The sequence below is a fragment of the Budorcas taxicolor genome, chromosome 5 (genome assembly GCF_023091745.1).
Source record: "Budorcas taxicolor isolate Tak-1 chromosome 5, Takin1.1, whole genome shotgun sequence".
Lineage (NCBI taxonomy): Eukaryota > Metazoa > Chordata > Mammalia > Artiodactyla > Bovidae > Budorcas > Budorcas taxicolor.
Genome location: NC_068914.1, coordinates 144232875 through 144252182, shown reverse-complemented (window position 1 = coordinate 144252182; position 19308 = coordinate 144232875). Strand labels below are relative to the sequence as shown.

At 39.6% G+C, this 19308-nt stretch overlaps 1 protein-coding gene across 1 annotated transcript in view; it reads right to left on the bottom strand.

The window, feature by feature from the left end:
- The window catches only part of LOC128047546 (alpha-2-macroglobulin), a 71126-nt gene that overhangs the window by 26166 nt on the left and 25652 nt on the right, over positions 1-19308 (bottom strand). The window contains exons 3-16 of the mRNA XM_052639777.1: positions 18782-18941; positions 18569-18621; positions 15894-15914; positions 15459-15627; positions 14930-15014; positions 11846-11966; positions 10850-10964; positions 10600-10709; positions 8246-8407; positions 6899-7126; positions 6388-6451; positions 4665-4807; positions 3521-3670; positions 839-1006 (exon numbers count right to left, since the gene is read on the bottom strand). Of these exons, the coding sequence (XP_052495737.1) occupies positions 839-1006; positions 3521-3670; positions 4665-4807; positions 6388-6451; positions 6899-7126; positions 8246-8407; positions 10600-10709; positions 10850-10964; positions 11846-11966; positions 14930-15014; positions 15459-15627; positions 15894-15914; positions 18569-18621; positions 18782-18941 (1749 nt within the window). The remainder of the gene's footprint in view (positions 1-838; positions 1007-3520; positions 3671-4664; positions 4808-6387; positions 6452-6898; positions 7127-8245; positions 8408-10599; positions 10710-10849; positions 10965-11845; positions 11967-14929; positions 15015-15458; positions 15628-15893; positions 15915-18568; positions 18622-18781; positions 18942-19308) is intronic.

The following is a 19308-nucleotide window of genomic DNA, read 5'->3' as shown; positions in this document are numbered from 1 at the left end:
GAAATCATAACCGAATCAGTACATCAATATTTTATACCCATTCTTCTTTTCATAGAATTGAACAAATAATCCAGCTAGGTTAATATTAAACTTTTAATGTTCACATGAGTAGAAAGGAAATTGATAAAGAGATAATTTTATTCTGGCTTTAAACCTTTTTCAAAGGTAATTATTTTACATATATGATATTTATAAATATCATAAGGCAATGAATTTCGGTAAAAAGCCAAAACAAAATTCGCTTAATAGTCCCAGAAGTTCCAGTCCTAGTTATGTTGCTCTTGCAGATCTGCTACTATTAGTAGATGTTGTAGAAGTTACTTGACCTCTCTATGTTCCATTGCCCTCAACAATGGTACGGAAGCATTAAAATAAATATTCTTTCTATGGGTAATATTTTGTGAACCTTAAGAAGTGAGCCGATTATACAGAGTGAAGTAAGCCAGAAAGAAAAACACCAATACAGTATACTAACACATATATATGGAATTTAGAAAGATGGCAATGACGACCCTGTATGCAAGACAGGAAAAAAGACACAGCTGTGTATAACGGACTTTTGGACTCAGAGGGAGAGGGAGAGGGTGGGATGATTTGGGAGAATGGCATTCTATCATGTATACTATCATGTAAGAATTGAATCGCCAGTCTATGTCTGATGCAGGATACAGCATGCTTGGGGCTGGTGCATGGGGATGACCCACAGAGATGTTATGGGAAGGGAGGTGGGAGGGGGGTTCATGTTTGGGAACACATGTAAGAATTAAGATTAAAAAAATAAATAAATAAATAAATAAATAAAAAAAAGAAGTGACCATCAGCAGTATAAGGGACTTACCTGTAGGAAGCTATACATATCTTTTTCATTTGTATTTGATACTGGAAAATACATGATTCCATTGATATAGACATTGTCATGGCTGATGCAGTCTTCATTGTCTTCCTCCTGTTGATTTACACTTGAGGGGAAACTGCTGAGGTCCTTGACTGGTAGCAGGTTATAAATCTATACAAATGCAAAGGACAAAAGGACAAAATTAAGGACTTCTGTGGAGGTCCAGTGGTTAAGAGTCCACGCTTCCAAGGCAGGGGGCTCAAGTTTGATCCCTGGTTGGGGAGCTAAGATCCCACAAGCTGTGCAGCTTAGGGGGGGGGGCGCACCATGCCCCCACAAAACGATTAAACAGTTTTTTAAAAAAGGCCAAAATTATTTGTGGCTTATTTTTCTTAAGTTCAAGGAGAAATGAAAAGACTAATCAACGCCAGACTTTCTTTGAGTGGCTCTGTTACTTAGATAATTTATAGAGAAGGTGATTTTGAAGATGTTTAACAGTGTTAGGGGGGAAAAAGCCCCCAAACATTCCTATCTAAGTACCCAAAGATCATTATCCTTTGTTACATAATTCAGAGACAAACCCTAGACTCTATGTTGGAATGAAATAAAATTTAATTAAGAGAAATTGAAGTTTGCTCTACTTGAGAGATTGTGTAACACTTTGGGATGAGAGAATTAAGTAATGGTTTTTTCTCTACCTGGTGGTTAGCAACAGACTCAGTGTATAACAAAGTAAATGGATGCATGTTCTAAACAGGCACATGGATAAGCCTGTATCCTCTATATAGGTCAGGGTGGTATTTTCTTACTATTAATGATGAGAACAAAATGCTCCATATCTTTATAAAATACATAAACTTTGATTGTAGAATACTGAAAATGATACTTGCAAATTCACTTCAACAGAAGAATAAAACAAACATAAAAATCTTGACGAAATTGTTTGACAAGACTAGATTAGCGAGTAGCACAATGAAATGAAACACTTTCTCAAAGGCAGCTCCCTTTTGGCATCTCTGTCTCCTTGCTCTGCTTTATTTTTCTTGAAAGTGTATAATGTAATTATTGTCTATCTCATCTACAAAAATGTAAGATCCATGAGTGCATAGATTTTTTTCTTTCTAGTAGTTCACTATTGAGATCCCCAGAATTTAGGCACACAGTAGGCACATCCAGAACACAGTAGGCACTAAATAAGTATGTGTGGACTGAATGACTTATGTTACTGCTGCTGCTGCTGCTGCTAAGTCGCTTCAGTCATGTCCGACTCTGTGCGACCCCATAGACAGCAGCCCACCAGGCTCCCCGTAGCTGCAGGCATTTCATTACTGAAACATTATCATAGATTGAGAGGAACTCTTGTTCTAACCCAGGTTTGCTCCTAAATACCTGAAAGTGTCTGTTTTATTATTAACAAACTAGTAGAATCTTCTGCCTTATCTATCCACTGAGGTTGTTATAATTTAAAAAAATTTTGAGAACTGTGAACTTATGTTCAGTTCAGTTCAGTTCAGTAACTCAGTTGTGTCCGACTCTTTGTGACCCCATGAATTGCAGCACCCCAGGCCTCCCTATCCATCACCAACTCCCGGAGGTCACTCAGACTCACATCCATCGAGTCAGTGATGCCATCCAGCCATCTCATCCTCTGTCGTCCCCTTTTCCTCTGCCCCCAATCCCTCCCAGCATCAGAACTTATGTTATATAAGCATAAAACATTAATTTAATTTGCCCACATATTTCTTTCCACTATGCATTTAAGAATTCCTTTAGAAGTATCTTAAGATTTTTAATTAAATACCATTGGAAGGACCCAAAAGTCCTTTACTTATGTTTCTCTTGTAGGGAAGAAAAAACATAACTTTCCCTTTATAAAATTTTGATAGTAAAAAAAAAACTTCAGTAAGAGGTATTCCAATTGGCCTCATTGAAAATTTGAAGAAATGGGCAAACTACTATTAGGATACATTAAGTAGTTTCTTGTTGTTACACTCAGAATATTCTTTTGTTACTTTTCCTATTAGCCCAATATTTTATCTCATTTAATTTATTTTTCTATGTATTATTATTATTTTCTTTTTTAGTATTTATTTGGCTGTGTTGGGTGTTAGTTGTGCATGAGGGAATCTAGTTTCCTGACCAGGGATCAAACCCCAGACCCCTGCTTTGGGAGGTTGGAGTTTAGCCACTGGACCACCAGGGAAGTCCCCTAACCCAATATTTTAAAAGATTTCATTTTCGTTTGCCACACAGCAATTAATTTTTCCCAATTTTTATTAATCAGAGACAATATAGATCTTCCTTCAGAAACTGTGTTCATCTTGGGAAATGCAATGTTACAACTGATACAATTCTTATAAAAAATTGATATTTCATTTAGCCTGTGCAGTCTTAGTGCAGGTATATGTATCACTTCTGTTAAGACTTTTTGAAATATTGAAACTAGTTTGAAAACTCTTATTATTGGGTTCATAAAGCTCTTCAATATCAGGGATTTTGGATTGTGCATCATTTAACTCTATATATTCATATGTAATATCTTCCTTACCAAAAAAAAGGTGCACATGAAAGAGCTCAAAATGATTAACTCCTAGATAAATATAACTTTAATAGAACCCACCCCACTCTTCTTGCTCTGAGTCACCCGTGGGGCCCTTCCTGTCCCCTGGGGCTCACAGAACTCACCGTGGCCGCTGAGAGCTCAGCTTCAGGCCTCATGAGCAGCACACTTTGATCCACGGCACGGAGGGCGCAGAGGGACTGAGGGGAAGCGGTGACTTGAAGGTGGGCCTGGGAGGCTGGGAAACTCTGTCCGGGGCTGAAGTTCAAACCCACCTGTGGAATTGGGGACAAAGTCAGAAGAACAAATTTCCTGATTGATCCATGGATTCACCAGCCTTTCCTGGGTGTTCCTCAAATTTGGTGCACAATCACCCTGACTTTGTTGATGTTTGGCGCCGTGTGAGTCTTAAGGCCTTTGATTCCCTATTTGTCACTCTGATATTCATCAATTGAGCCATTATAATGATATCTATTTTTATAAGTTATTAAATTTGAGACTCCGCTTTCCATCTTTGATACATGATGAGGTGTTCATTAACTGTGGCTAGAATGCAAATGGCTCTAGACACTCTTGTATTTTTTTGGCTCTTTTGTAGTCTTATAAACTTGGTTACATATTTCCCAACACTTCACCATAAAAGAAAGGAACAAGGTACTGTGAACTGGGTAAGAGATAATGCATGGGGATTTTGTGCTAGGAGTCAAGTGACATGGCTTCTTTCTTTCTTTTTTTAAATTGTGATATAGTTCCTTTAAAATGTTGTGTTAGAGTCTGTTGTGCAATGAAGTGAATCAGCTATATGTATACATATATCCCTTCCCTCGTGGACCTCCCTCCCACCCTCCTCCCCCAACACCCATCCTGGTCATCACAGAGCACCAAGCTGAGCTCCCTGTACCTTACAGCAGCTTCCCACTATCTGTTTTACACATGCTGGTGTGTATACATCAATCCTAATCTCCCAATTCATCCCACCCTCAATACCCCCTCCTTGTTCACACATCTGTCCTTTGCATCCACGTCTCTATTCTTGCCCTGCAAATAGTTCATCTGTACCATTTTCCTAGATTTCAAAAATATGTGTTAATATATGATATTTGTTTTTCTTTTGATGTGGCTTCTTAGTGTGATCTGCCACTACCTTGCTGAAAATTTCTGGAGAATTCATTTAACCCCTTTGACCCCAAAGTGCAAGTGTAGAAAATAATTGATAGTGATAGTAACATAGTTTTAAATGTTGAAAATTTTACCATATAAAACACTCACCTTGTTGGTCAGACAGTGTTCAGCTTCATATCTTGCAGAATCCCCTACCACTTCTCCATCAGGCAAAATGGCGTAGATGAGCAGCCTAGCGACAGGAGCGATGTCTGACTCCACGGGGACTGACATGGAAAAATGGCCTTGCACTGGAGCACAGAGACAATAAGGAAGCGATCATGGGTTAGAGTTCAAGGCTAAATTAATGCTTTTCTGTTGTATCAGTACAAAGTCATTTTAGAAGCCTGGTTTGGCTAATGACTCTATTAGTAATGTAATGTTATTTAGTCGCTAAGTCCTGTCTGACTCACGGCGACCCCATGAACTTGGTCCCACCAGGCTTCTCTGTCCATGGGAGTTCCCAGGCAAGAATACTGGAGTGCGTTACCATTTCCTTCTCCAGGGGATCTTCCTGACCCTGGGATCGAACCCAAGTCTCCTGTTTGGCAGGTAATTTCTTTACCACAGAGCCACCAGGGAAGCCCAGTAGATGTAGCAGATATAAGAAATAGTAGATGCAATAAATGGATGACTACCTCTAAGAACTCTGGGTTAAAAAAAAACTTTATCAATATTCTCATCTCTGAAAACCACATAATGATTTCTCCCCAGTTTTAAGCTTGAGTTAAGCTTGAGTTCATCTGTATAAAATTCTGATGTTATCTAAGGATGTGGAGACATCTGCTTGGCTTCCATTTGATCTATACTTCACAGTGGAGAAGGAAATAGAACTTGCAGTTGTGAGATATAATAGTAAGAGTTTAATGCATTGTATTTACCCTTATATCCTCTAACTTTCTATGAACCAAATATTCTAGTTTTTCTTCTTAAGAGGAGTACTGAGCTCCTTTGAAAGTTGTTTTTTGACACATACATAGATTTGTTAGAAGTTAAATCAACCTTCTCTAAGTCTACTGTAGCGCTTCTATGTTGCTACAAAGAAGCAACAAAAGAGTAGTTCACTGATAATTTTCTAGTAAGGGATCTTTTAGATTCCCTTAGGATAAGTGAAAAGTTCAGAGATTATATTGTTTCACATATGTTCCTGTGGAAAGTCCGATTCAATGTTGGAAAAACTCAGTTTATCTATTCATAAGTCATAAATATCTTCAAAAGGGAAATATAATGTGAAAATGTAAATAACTCTGCACAAGACCCAATATATAAAAGACACTGCAAAGTTTTAGCTTCTTTCCACTGTCTAAAACAATTTTGAAATGTTATTTTGAGGAGGTTCATGAGTATTTATTTTGGAAAATTCGGAGTAAGCAGAGATGGTGAACCAACTCAACATTTTAAGTCTGAACAGATTAACCTGAAGGAAAAGAAAAATATTTGATAAAGTGTTTGTTAAAAAAGAAACATTATTGCTTTCCCCTCTCAACTTTTCTTTTTTTTCTTTTAAATATTTTTTTGGATGCTTACCGTTTTTAATGTCTTTATTGAGTTTGTTACAATATTGCTTCTGTTTTATGCTTTGGTTTTTTTGGCCACGAGGCATGTGGGATCTTTGTTCCCTGATCAAGGGTCAAACCTAAACCCTCCACATTGGAAGTGTGGAGTCTTAACCACTAGACTGCCAAATAAGTCTCCCTTTTCAACTCTTTTTTTGAGGGTGGGATGAACAGTCTCTCCCTATTTGAGACTATTCCTGGTATTTTTGCCGCATAAGGCTGCATGTGACAGAGGAGGGCAAGCATGAGGCAAGCATGAGTATAGAAATACTCACTGTCTCCCTGCTCCACGGGCAGTGTGTGAGTCCCAGATCGGACAATGCTTCCTTTTGCCATTATCTGCAAACAAGAAAATGAAAAGGGATTCAATTTGCCTGAAAGAGCTCTTAGCCAAAGTTCTTGCCCTCCATGTAACATGCCTGTTTTATTAAGCCCCTACTGGCAATAATTAGATTGGAGAAAAGTCAAACTTTCAAAAGGAACGTGGATAAGAGGTCAAAGAAGTGATATGTAAGAGTGGAAGTTGCTCATCGTGTCCGACTCTATGTGACCCTGTGGACTGTAGCCCGCCAAGCTTCTCTGTCCCTGGAATTCTCCAGGCAAGAGTACTGGAGTGGGTTGCCATGCCCTCCTCCAGGGGATCTTCCTGACCTAGGGATCAAACCTGGGTCTCCCACATTGCAGACAGATTACCATCTGAGCTTTCAGGGAAGGAATGTAAAGAGCTTCATAAATGCCCACACAGTGCTTTTATCTACAGACAGTGAAGGTGACCCTCCTTCTCACCAGGTAATAGAACACGAGCTCCTTTAGATCCTTTAGGACCTGTCCCTTCAGCACATAATGTGCCTGGACTGTCTGAGTTTGGCCACAGGGCAGTTCACGAGGCAAGGGCTCAAGGTAGACAAAGCTGTTGCTTCTGGAGAACACAAGATTAGCACTGTGATAAGCGTCTTCATGTTGTTCTGACAGCCACTGGTAGCCGTAACAGGGGCTATGATCCTTGTATTTGACCTGATGAATTAGAAAACCAGTATTAGCTTATAGATTATATATCAGAGAGAATGGCAGTGTGCTCACAAAATTGGTTTAGTTTAGTACCCTACCTTAACTAGTGTACCTAGAAATCTTTTGCTCCACACTAAAAAGTGAGAGAGAAGTGTCCCTTATTTTGTTTATCTGTATTGCAGACCCTTTACATGGCAGAGGCTTCCTGGGTTGGTATTTATACTTCTGAAGAGCATATGAAGAGGCAGCCTTGACTCTGATTAGTTCCCTTGCGTTTCTGTAGCCACCTTATGTATTCAGACAGAGACACTGGAGCTATAAAACCTCACTGGGGAGACTAACTGATCCTCAGAAACTAAAGAATTCCATTGCGGAGAGGAGATGCCTCATTTAGGATGGGTTTCAAATGGATATTATGAATAAATGTAATATTGCAAACTTAGAGGTCTGAGAACACTTTCTGTAACTAGCATTTGTTCAAGAGTTGAGTTTATGTTTGTTTATGTTCAGTCACCCAGTCGCGTCTGACTCTTTGCGACCCCGTGGACTGTAGCACACCAGGCCTCCCTGTCCTTCACCATCTCCCAGAGCTTGCTCAAACTCATGTCTATCTAGTCAGTGATGCTATCTGACCATCTCATCCTCTGTCGTCCCCTTCTCCTGCTGCCTTCAATCTTTCCCAGCACCAGTGTCTTTTCCAATGAGTCAGCTCTTCATATCAGGGGGCCAAAGTATTGGAGCTTCAGCTTCAGCATCAGTCCTTCCAGTGAATATTCAGGGTTGATTTCCTTTAGGATGGACTGGTTTGATTTCTTTGCTGTCCAAGGGACTCTCAAGAGTCTTCTATAGCACCACAATTTGAAAGCATCAATTCTTTGAGTGAAGTAATTGATGCCTACCTCTCCCAGGCTGCATGTGTAGACTGCTCCCCCACTTTAACCACAACTCTGTGCTGCCTCTTTTTAATAAACTGTTTCAAAATTGACCTTAAATTAGTTTCTAATTTCTCATTTTTTCCCTGTCTTCTTTAAGACTAAACACAACTTGGAAATGCCATCACTTTTCGGTTGCAACCTTTTTTCCTTAGACTTCTTCATGTCACTGGTAACTTCCTTACAGACTTACCCTGATACTGAGGGAGGTGCCCTTGATGTTGGTGGTGGTGATGGAGAACTGTGCCCGGCCGTGCTCATCAGTGGTGACGTTAAAGTTGTGGTTGGCTTCATTTGCTGTGATGAAGATGACTTTATTTGGCATGGGGACACCTTTCCCATCCACTAGGAGCACCTGAAGATTAAAAGCTGTAGATCAGTTATGTGGCTAATATCCAATATGCAGCAAACATTCATTTTAGCACAGATATTTATTGTGTCTGATACATTGAATGTGGTTGCAGGCATTGAGGCTACAGTAGCGAACAAAACAAAGTTCCTTCTGTCTTTGAGCACTCAGTCCAGGAAAAGAGAGAGCTGCTAAATAAATGCGTAAGTAACGGATTTCCCTGGTAGCTAGGCTTCCCTGGTGGCTCAGTGGTAAACAGCCCGCCTGCTAATGAAGAAGACATGGGTTCGATTCCTGGGTCAGGAAGATGCCCTGGAGAAGGAAAGGGCAACCCATTCCAGTATTCTTGCCTGGAGAATTCCATGGACAAAGGAGCCTGGTGCACTATAGTCCACGGGGTCACAAAGAGTCATACACAACTGAGAAACTAACACTTTCAATTTCAACAAACTCTGAGTTTGCCAATGAAATGTCAGTTGCATGTCTGAAGACCAGAACACCAAAATTCTTTCTCTTTTGATAACAAATGGGAGTATTGGGATAGTTATTTAGCAGGAATAAAATCTCAAAAAGTACAATATATCTCTGAGAAATCTGAAAAAGTGAACTTTCATTTTAGGAAGTGACCAAAGTTTCTGAACATGTGTGCTGTCATAACATAATCAAAACATTCTAAAATTTATTCCACCACTGCTCTAGAGCCTGATCGTGCTGTCTTTTACACTCTCCATAGCTGACACAATGTTTCTATTGAAGATGAGATGCATGGTGATTATACTTGGAGGTACATATGACTGTCATCTTAGACTTCTGGAGTCTGAAAACTCCATTAGCACTTTTGCATATAATAGAAAAATAACAGGAGAAGATATTTTTTATGTGTAGATTTGAGAGAAAAAATTTGTATCTTTAAAATCTGGTGAAAGTGAAAGTATTAGTTGCTCAGTTGTGTTTGACTCTTTGCAACCCCATGGATTGTAGCATGTCAGGCTCCTCTGTCCATAGAATTCTCTAGGCTAGAATACTGGAGTTGGTTGCCATTCTCTTCTCCAGAGTATATTCCCAACCCAGAGATCGAACCCGGTTCTCTTGCATTGCAGGCAGATGCTTTATCTTCTGAGCCACCTAAGCAAATATTTTATAATATTTCATAACTCCAGGGGAATCTTCCCAACCCAGGGATTGAACCTGGGTCTCTTGCATCTCCTGCATTGGCAGGCAGATTCTTTACCACTGGCACCACCTGGAAGGGTAAACCTTAAATAGCAGTATTTTACCCCTCTATGTACTGTTTTTAAAATATACTTGCTATTAAAGAAAGAGTAATATAAATACAAAATCCATGAAAGAAACAACAGGTACAGTGATTGCCATGTGCTCAGTCATGTCCAACTCTTTGCAACTCCATGGACTGTAGCCTGGCAGGCTCCCCTGTCCATGGGATTCTCTAGGCAAGAATACTGGAGTGGGTTGTCATTTCCTCCTCTAGAGAATCTTCCTGCCTCAGAAATCTAACCCTAATCTCCTCTTGCATTACAGGTGGATTCTTTACCTCCTGAGCCATCAGAAAACAGTAGAACCTCTTACATTTCAAAATAAAAATAAAAGCCACCTACCCATCATTTCCATACAAAATTAATGTAGGAAAGATAATGTAATTGGCCAGCATGAATTTTGAGATGCATATGGAAAAATATAAAAATCTGAGACTGCATGGTAAGCCATGGGAAAGAGTTTGAATGATAACACACAGGGCTGTTTTAAAAACCTTCTAATTTTAGCATGTTTTTTATAGATTTGATATACAAATTTACCGAGGAACAAATCTATTTTATGCAGTTTTATAGCCTTGATTGGGGGCTTCCCAGGTGGTGCTAGTGGTAAAGAACCCACCTGCCAATGCAGGAGACATAAGAGATGCAGGTTCGATCCCTGGGTTGAGAAGATCCCATGGAGGAGGGCATGGCAACCCACTCCAGTATTCTTGCCTGGAGCATCCCCATGGAGAGAAGAGCCTGGCAGGCTACAGTCCATAGGGTCACAAAAAACTGGACACAACTGAAGCGACTGAGCACACACGTACACGTTTTTGATTATATTAATCAGTGGATAATACCAGCCAAATGTGGTTTTAGCAGAATATTTTGTGTCTATTAGGGGAGACTATGGTTTGACATGTGAATTGAAAAATACTTCACCTGCCCAGTGAAAGGAATTCCTCGTCTAAGGTTTGAGTCCACTGTGACAAATGAGAGTTTGGTGATGGTTGTTGTTATTTCAGTGGCCCCCTTTCCAGTTAATTCCACCTCTGAAAAAGAAGGAAAAAATAAGTTCTCATTTGGAAGGATTTTCTCCGTGAACTTACACCACCACCTCCCTTTCATAATTTGGCAAAGGAGCTAAATCAGTGTCCGTTGTTCTTTTGCCGTGCCCAGGAGGTATACACACCTGTTCCTTCTTCTTGGATCTTGGCTTCCACTTCGATTTTCATTTCAAACTCTTGTCTCTTCATCTGGAAGATCTTGGTGTTTACTTGCTGAGAGAAGCAGCCCTCACTGTTCAGCTAGGAGGGGATGAAATAAAACACACAAACGTAAGACTGGACAAATGAATGGTCAAGCAGTCTGGAGGGATTTTTTTTTTTTTTTTTTGAGGCAACAAGACTTAGGAATTTTGCATGATAGAAACACAATAAATATTCTCTAGGAATTAATTATTATTATATCTCACAACAGTCTCTGCCTTAAAACCTGACAGGTGTATTCCTTAGTTTCTGATAATCTCCAGAGTGAAGGAGGTATAGAAACTTAAACCATTAAAATTGGAGTTTGATCCCTGGGTCAGGAAGATCCCCTGGAGAAGGAAATGGCAACTCAGTTCAGGATCCTTGCCAGCGAAATCCCATGGACAGAGGAGCCTGGTGGGCTACAGTCCATGGGGTTGTGAGAGTCAGACTCGACTGAGAAACTAAACAATAACAACAATCTTACTGTAGGAGGCAGCTAACTCTTCACTGAAATCTGGCTTCCTTTAGTTTACAGCTGTGGCTGGGAGGTAGCTGCCCATGTGGGGACTGTGTTTCCTCTGTCCCTGACATCTAGGTGGGGCTATGTGACAAGCTCTTGCTCATAGAAAGAGGGAAGAACTGAAGCCCTTCCCAGCCAAGGTGGTTAAGATGGGTATATTTTGTCTTCTTTCTTCCTGTAGATACTCAAAGGGGTTTTAGATACCAGGTTCTGGGTCCTTGGTGCACAAAGAATGCCTACAACTGACAAGAAATAATTCCTATTAGGCTAAGTCACTGATTTTTATCAAGAAAAACTACTATAGCTAGCATAGAATTCTTTTATAGGTCTGTTCTTGCTTGAATTATCACCATGTTATAACTCACTGCTTGTCAATGGTGCCTAGGCTGTTAGTCCCTAGGAGTGGCTTCCCACGTACCTGCCCACTGAACTTCTCACAGACAGCATTGGATTCTTCACCATGACAATTAGAAGGGTTCCTGTACTTTCTGCACATGTTCATAGTCACACGTCCTGGGACAGGCTTCCCATAAGTGTATCTGTCATAAAAGCATCCACAAGGATCAAATCAGACATTGAACACCCTCATTTTTGAGCTGTTTATTTCCCCTCTAGCTATAGCATATTTTTACTCTCTGTATTTCCTTCTAACTTCTGCAGGGCTCATGTAATGTTGAGGGCAAGTAAACTAACTGGTTTGAGTTCCCTAACATACATCCAGCAAATTCCCACTGGCTATCTATTTTATATATGATAATGTAATTGTTTCCATGCTGCTCTCTCAATTTGTCCCACCCTCTTCTTCCCCAACTGGGTCCACAAGTCTGTTAAAACCTTCTGTTTTAGAAATTTACAGTGCAGCATCCTGAAATTTACTACCATCTCTTTTACCATGTCTTTTTTCCCCTTGATATCTGATTTTCAGTTTCATCTTTTTAAAAATATTTTTCTTATTGTCAAAGCTACACCAGATCTTAAGAGAAAACAACCATACCAACAAAACAAAGACAAGAAACGAGTGCTTTCAATTCTACACAGGAATATAAACCATTAATTTGATGGTGTCTTTCCTTCCTCCATCTTTTTCCTATGGGCAGCTATCTCTGTTTATGTCGAAGTTTACTTGTTTACTTTTTACAAAAACTGTGGTGTTGGAGAAGACTCTTGAGAGTCCCTTGGACTGCAAGGAGATCCAACCAGTCCATCCTAAAGGAAATCAGTTCTGAATATTCTTTGGAAGGACTGATGTTGCAGCTGATACTCCAATACTTTGGCCACCTGATGTGAAGAGTTGACTCATTTGGAAAGACCCTGATGCTGGGAAAGATTGAAGGCAGGAAGAGAAGGGGACAACAGAGGATGAAATGGTTGGATGGCATCACTGACTCAATGGACATGAGTCTGAGTAAACTCCAGGAGTTGGTGATGGACAGGGAGGCCTGACATGGTGCAGTCCATGGGGTCGCAAAGAGTCAGACACGACTGAGCGAGCGACTGTACTGAACTGAACTGAACTGAACTGAGCTTTTTACAAAAATGAGATTGTGGCATAAATATGTCATTGGTAATTGCTGTAGTTTTGAGAGTGTTTTCTTCCCAATTTAAATATCCTCAGGACTGCCCAGATGGTATAGTGGTTAAGAATCCACCTTCTAGACATACAGATGGCTAACAAATACATGAAAATATGCTCAACATTGTTCATTATTAGAGAAATGCAAATCAGAACTACAGTGAGGTATCACCTCACTTTGGTCAGAATGGCCATCATCAAAAAATCTACAAACAATAAAAGCTGGAGAGGGTGTGGGGAAAAGGGAACCCTCTTCCACTGTTGGTGGAAATGCAAATTGATACAGCCAATATAGAGAATACTATGGAGATTCCTCAGAAAACTAGAAATAAAACTATCATCTGACCCAACAATCCCACTACAAGGCATATAACCTGAGGAAACCACAATTGAAAAAGACACGTATACCCTGTGTTCACTGCAGCACTATTTACAATAGCCAGGACACGGAAGCAACCTAGATGTCCATCGACAGATGAATGGGTAAAAAATCTGTGGTGCATATATACAATTGAATATTACTCGGCCATAAAAAGGAACACATTTGAGTTATATATATATATCCTTTTCCTATTATACAGAGTGAAGTAAGTCAAGAAAAGAAAAATAAATCCCACATATTAATGCATATATATGAAATCTAGAAAGGAAGTACTGGTGAACCTATTTGCAGGGCAACAAAGGAGATGCAGGCATAGAGAACAGATTTGTGGACCTAGCTGGGGAAGGAGAGTGTGGAACAAATTGAGAGAGTGGCATGGAAACAATTACATTACCATATATAAAATAGATAGCCAGTGGGAATTTGCTGTACGACTCAGAGAGCTCAAATCAGTACTCTGACAACCTAGAGGGGTGGGATGGGGTGGGAGGTGGAAGGGAGATTTAAGAGGGAGGAGACACATGTAAACCGATGGCTGATTCATGCTGATGTATGGCAAAAACCAACACAATATTGTGTAGCAATTATTCTCCAGTTAAGTATAAGTAAATTAAAAAAATAGAATCTGCCTTCTAATGCAGGAGACGTCGGTTTGATCCCCGGTCAGGGAACTAAAATCCCACATGCCTCAGGGCAGCTAAACCTGTATGCCACAACTACAGAAACCTGCAACGAAGGCCCAGTGCAGAAAAAAAAAAAAAAAAAATCCTCTATCTCTGTATATGTAAGAGTATTGGTTCATTAGCTCTGTGGAACAGGAGCTTTGTGGTCTTCCCCTGAGAGAGTGCTGGGCAGGAACCCAGCTGAACAGCTAGTATATTACAACTGTGGTCTTTAGGTAGGACTTGTTTCTTCATTGCTTGTTCTTTCTGTTACTGCTACTGCTGGGCTACTGGAGATGGGAGGATAAGATCCTAGTAACATTAATTCTCAAGGTTGGAAAAGCCTGACTGAGAGATCATGTCCAGTCTCATCAGTGACAATGGCAGTGCCAAGAAGTATGTGACCTGCCTTAGGTAGATGGATGAGTTAGATGAGGTTTCTGTAACACGCTTATCTCTATAAATTCCAAATCTAAGTTATTTTTCCACTATGTCTGCAAGGTCAGGTAAATGATCTGTTGATGACTGACTTTCCTTTACAACCTGATAAAGTGAAAGTCACTACCCTTCAACACTCTCTTATTTGTGTGCCTATGTGTGCACGAGTAGCTTTATTACTTTCAGAATCAACTCTACTAGCATAGCTTCTCTAGAAACAGTTGCCTATCCCGTGATAGTTACAATAATTCTGGTAAGGACAGGAAAGAAATTAAGAAGGAAAATAGAAAAGCAACAGGAAAGTTCTAGAGATGGGAATGTTCCCATGTATTTAAGGTGTTTGTGCAGCATTCCTCATAGACAAGCTAGCAAGATATCCCAAAGAGTGAGTCTCTTTTAAATAAATAACCCACCCTAAAAGACGATTTTTGGAAAGTATAAACTCACAGGCCGCACACGGACACTTTCACCTCTTCTTCCAAGATGGTGATTGTCTTTGGCATTCTTACTTGTACTTCAAACTTAGGAAGCACTGTTGATTGGAGAAAAGGAAGTTGATGATTGGTTTTCAACTTTTGGGGAATTGGCATTTCCAGATTCTCAATAATAATTCCCTAATATTATTTTAGGGCCCTGTAAAGGAGCCCTCTTCTCCAGTATATTCACCTTCCTCTCAATTGGAGATCTTGGTTGAAGGACTGTGATGGATCAATGTAATCCTAGTGAATTATGGGAGACCCCACTAGACAACAAATGTTTTACATTTTTAAAGGTTAAATTTGTTACAAAAAAGGCTATATGACATCCTATTCACAAATCACTGATGGTCCTTGTTGGATTTAGATATAATTTGCTCCACTCCAAGTCTAATCTCACCCATGAGTAATAGGAAGATTCAAAAAAAACTTGAATTCTAGGCCTTAGAAGTTCAAATATAAAAAAAAGAACTCCATGGTGATTTTTCTTATTGGCATACCGAATTCCTCCACGGTGAAGTGGTGCTCTGCAGTCCCACCTGATTCTTTCTGTACCACCACCTTATAGGACCCTTGAAAGGGTTCTGACGAGAGGGGGAAGGTCAACTGCTGGAGGCCATTCTCTACCTCGAGGTTCTGCCACTGTGCGATGCGATTTCCTTTGGGGTCCTACAGACACAATAATCGTAATTTACAAAAGCCTAGAGTGTTAGACAGTACAGGAAATCAATGGGGACTCTGATGTTATCCACAAAGAGGGATTCTGATGTTATCCACAAAGAGGGGTGGGAGGAGATGACTTGGAACAAACCAGTGTTACATGAGTTTGAAGGCTTCTCCCTTAATGATAAATTTCTGAAATATTGTAAGAATCTCTTAAATAAGAACATTTCCCCTAAGTTTATTATAATTATGGAATGTTTCACATTGCTTACCTCAATATATACTAGTGGAACCTGAAAGACAAAAGGATAGTAAGCAGTTTAGAACTCTTCTCATAGCCTCAATTCTGACTTATAAGCAAAGTAGTTTTATGCAGAATAGTTTTATTTATAGTAAAACACAGAAAAATTCTAGATTAAGTTTTATAGAAGTTTAATCCATTACAAGGAATTAATGAGTAATGTTAAGTACTTATTGGACTCTCAGCAACAAATGCATGTGTGCCATTCATTAGGAATGGTATTTACTAATATTACTTAAATACTTATAGCATCCCAGTGAAGAACATTCCTTTGCTATACTATTTTACAGATTGAGAAATAAACACCAATGGAACAATGAGTAACCATGTTCAGATTCAAATATTAAGGTAGACTACAGCATTCTTAACTAGTTCTAAGAATAAGAAGGAGTGGGAATAAATCCTCTACTATTAATGCATATTCATTTTATTTTATTTATTTTTTCATTTTTACTTTATTTTACTTTACAGTACTGTATTGGTTTTGCCATACATTGACATGAATCCACCACGGGTGTATACAAGCTCCCAATCCTGAATCCCCCTACCACCTCCCACCCCATATCATCACTCTGGATCATCCCCATGCACCAGCCCCAAGCATCCTGTATCCTGTATCGAACATAGACTGGCACTTCGTTTCTTACATGATAGTATACATGTTTCAATGCCATTCTCCCAAATCATCCCACCCTCTCCCTCTCCCTCTGAGTCCAAAAGTCCGTTATACACATCTGTGTCTCTTTTGCTGTCTCGCATACAGGGTCGTCATTGCCATCTTTCTAAATTCCATATATATGTGTCAGTATACTGTATTGGTGTTTTTCTTTCTGGCTTACTTCACTCTGTATAATTGGCTCCAGTTTCATCCATCTCATTAGAACTGATTCAAATGTATTCTTTTTAATGGCTGAGTAATACTCCATTGTGTATATGTCCCACAGCTTTCTTATCCATTCATCTGCTGATGGACATCTAGGTTGTTTCCATGTCCTGGCTATTATAAACAGTGCTGCAATGAACATTGGGGTACATGTGTCTCTTTCAATTCTGGTTTCCTTGGTGTGTATGCCCAGCAGTGGGATTGCTGGGTCATAAGGCAGCTCTATTTGCAATTTTTTAAGGAATCTCCACACTGTTTTCCATAGTGGCTGTTTAAAAACAGATATTTATTAAGTGCCTACCAGGTGCCATGTATAATCTTAGTGTAAAGAACCCACCTACCAAAGCAGGAGATGTAAGAGATGTGGGTTCAAGCCCTGGAGGGGGGCATGGCAACCCACTCCAGTATTCTTGCCTGGAGAATGGCATGGACAGAGGAGCCTGGTGGGCTATAGTTCATGGGGTCTCAAAGAGTTGGACGCTACTGAAGTGATTGAGCATGCACATTAAGTGCTTACCAAGTGCTGTGTATCATCCTAGGTGCTATAAATACAGCAATCCACAAAAGAGCAATAGCTCTGCTTCTCATGGAGCTTGCATTCTAATAGGGATGGATATATGAAAAACAGACATATATGCAATATATGTTTTTGATATGTATAGATACACATTTGATATATATGTTTGGTGTATGAGATACACATATTTGACATATATATTTAAGGTACATATATATTTAAATTATATATATATGTTTAAAGTAGTGTCAAGAAATGAAAATAAAGCAGAGTTCAGGTAACAGAGTGATGGATGAAGTGTTTAATTTTAGATAGAAAAGTTTAAGTAGAAACCAGGAGACCCATTTCAAGGCTACTGCAATAGTGTTATTTAGAGGTGATATTGGTTAGAACAAAGTTGTAGCAATTCAGGTGGTAAAGCACAGTCTGGATATATTTTAAGCTAACATGATTTTCTGATAAAATAGGATGTGGCTGTAAGAGAAGGAAATGAAGGATTATGCCTTAATCTTTTGCTTTAGGAGCTAGAAGGAAAAAATTGCTCCATCCCCGCCAGTCCTCTCCGCTCCTTCTGACAACACCCTCCCCCATTCCCACCCCATTCCTGAGCAGAGATGGATTTAATTAGGATCAGCAGGGAATTGCAGCCCCCCATGGCCTGGGAAAGGGTGTGTTTTTAAGAGGGGAAAAGGAAGTTGGGAGGGGGAGGGACTATAGTAAACAGAGTTTGTGGCTTTTAATTGAAAAGTGTCTCTTTCCAAGATTAAAAAAAAAAATGTGGCTGAGGACTAGATTTGGGAGAGAAAAATTAAGACTTTGGTTTCTTGTCTACATTAAAATTGAGTGTTAGTCTTGAGGAACAAACGTTGATTATACTCTCCTTCCTTTATAGGAGAGGTTTTGGTAGGTGTGTTTAGAAAAATTTTTAATCTGTGAAAAGTTATTTAAACCTAAGTTTTTTGACAGTTTATTTATTTAGTGTATCTTTCTAGTTTGCCTAACTGAGAATTTTTCAAAGAGTAAGTTTAATTGTGTGACAATCAAGTACCAGTAACAAGAAAGAATCAACAACTCTCTTGACCCAGGGTACTGTTTTAAATGAGGATTTTGCACAATGGCCATGCCAGAAAATATTGTTATCAGCAATAGATTCTTCCTTTCTCTGGCCCTCCTCCAACACCAAAAGCAGACTCCCAGCCTGTTTATACAGATAATAATAATTCTAGATAGATATTAGGAGACTTACCAACTCATTCAGGGGGTGAAAGCTTTCATTCAACAAGACAATACGAAATTTCACTGAAACAGAAATATTTTCCATGAGTCCCAGAAACCTTAGGCCAGGTCCGTAGGTTAGTAAGACAAGCTATTAAGGAACCAGGATTCCTTTGACTGGGAAACATGCAAGAGAGGAAGTTGGGAACTTTTGGGAAGTTGTCCTGACTATAGGCCTCTGTACCTGTCTGCTCTGGTTTATAGATGGGTTTGTCTGTCTGGACAAAGACCAGGCTCTCTTCATTTTTAACCAACACTGTGGTCCGCTTCTTGAATTCTTGGGTTGGTCCTTTAACTTGGATGGTGAGGAACATTACCTCTTGACTGGTTGGAGATCTTGGGAGCTGAAATAGAGGAAAGACCCTGAAAACCCACTCATTTCTCAAGTTTCTTCTCCAAGTCCCTCTCCAACTTCTCCCTAGGGGTCTTGCCCCTTTTAATTTCACTGGCCCATCTCATCGGAGAAAGTTGGCATGAACAGAAATTCATGGACAGAATGATCTCTGTCACTTGTGAATGGGAAGACAGAACAAAAGGTGGAGGAAATCAAAACAGTGAATGAGGTCATACATGAGATGCACATCTCCTTATAGATCAGCCAGAACAGTTTTTTTAAAAAATTTTTTTGCTCAATTGTTTTTAACTTTTATTTATATTGGAGTATAGTTGATCAACAACTTTGTGTTAGTTTCACGTGTACAGCAAAGTGAT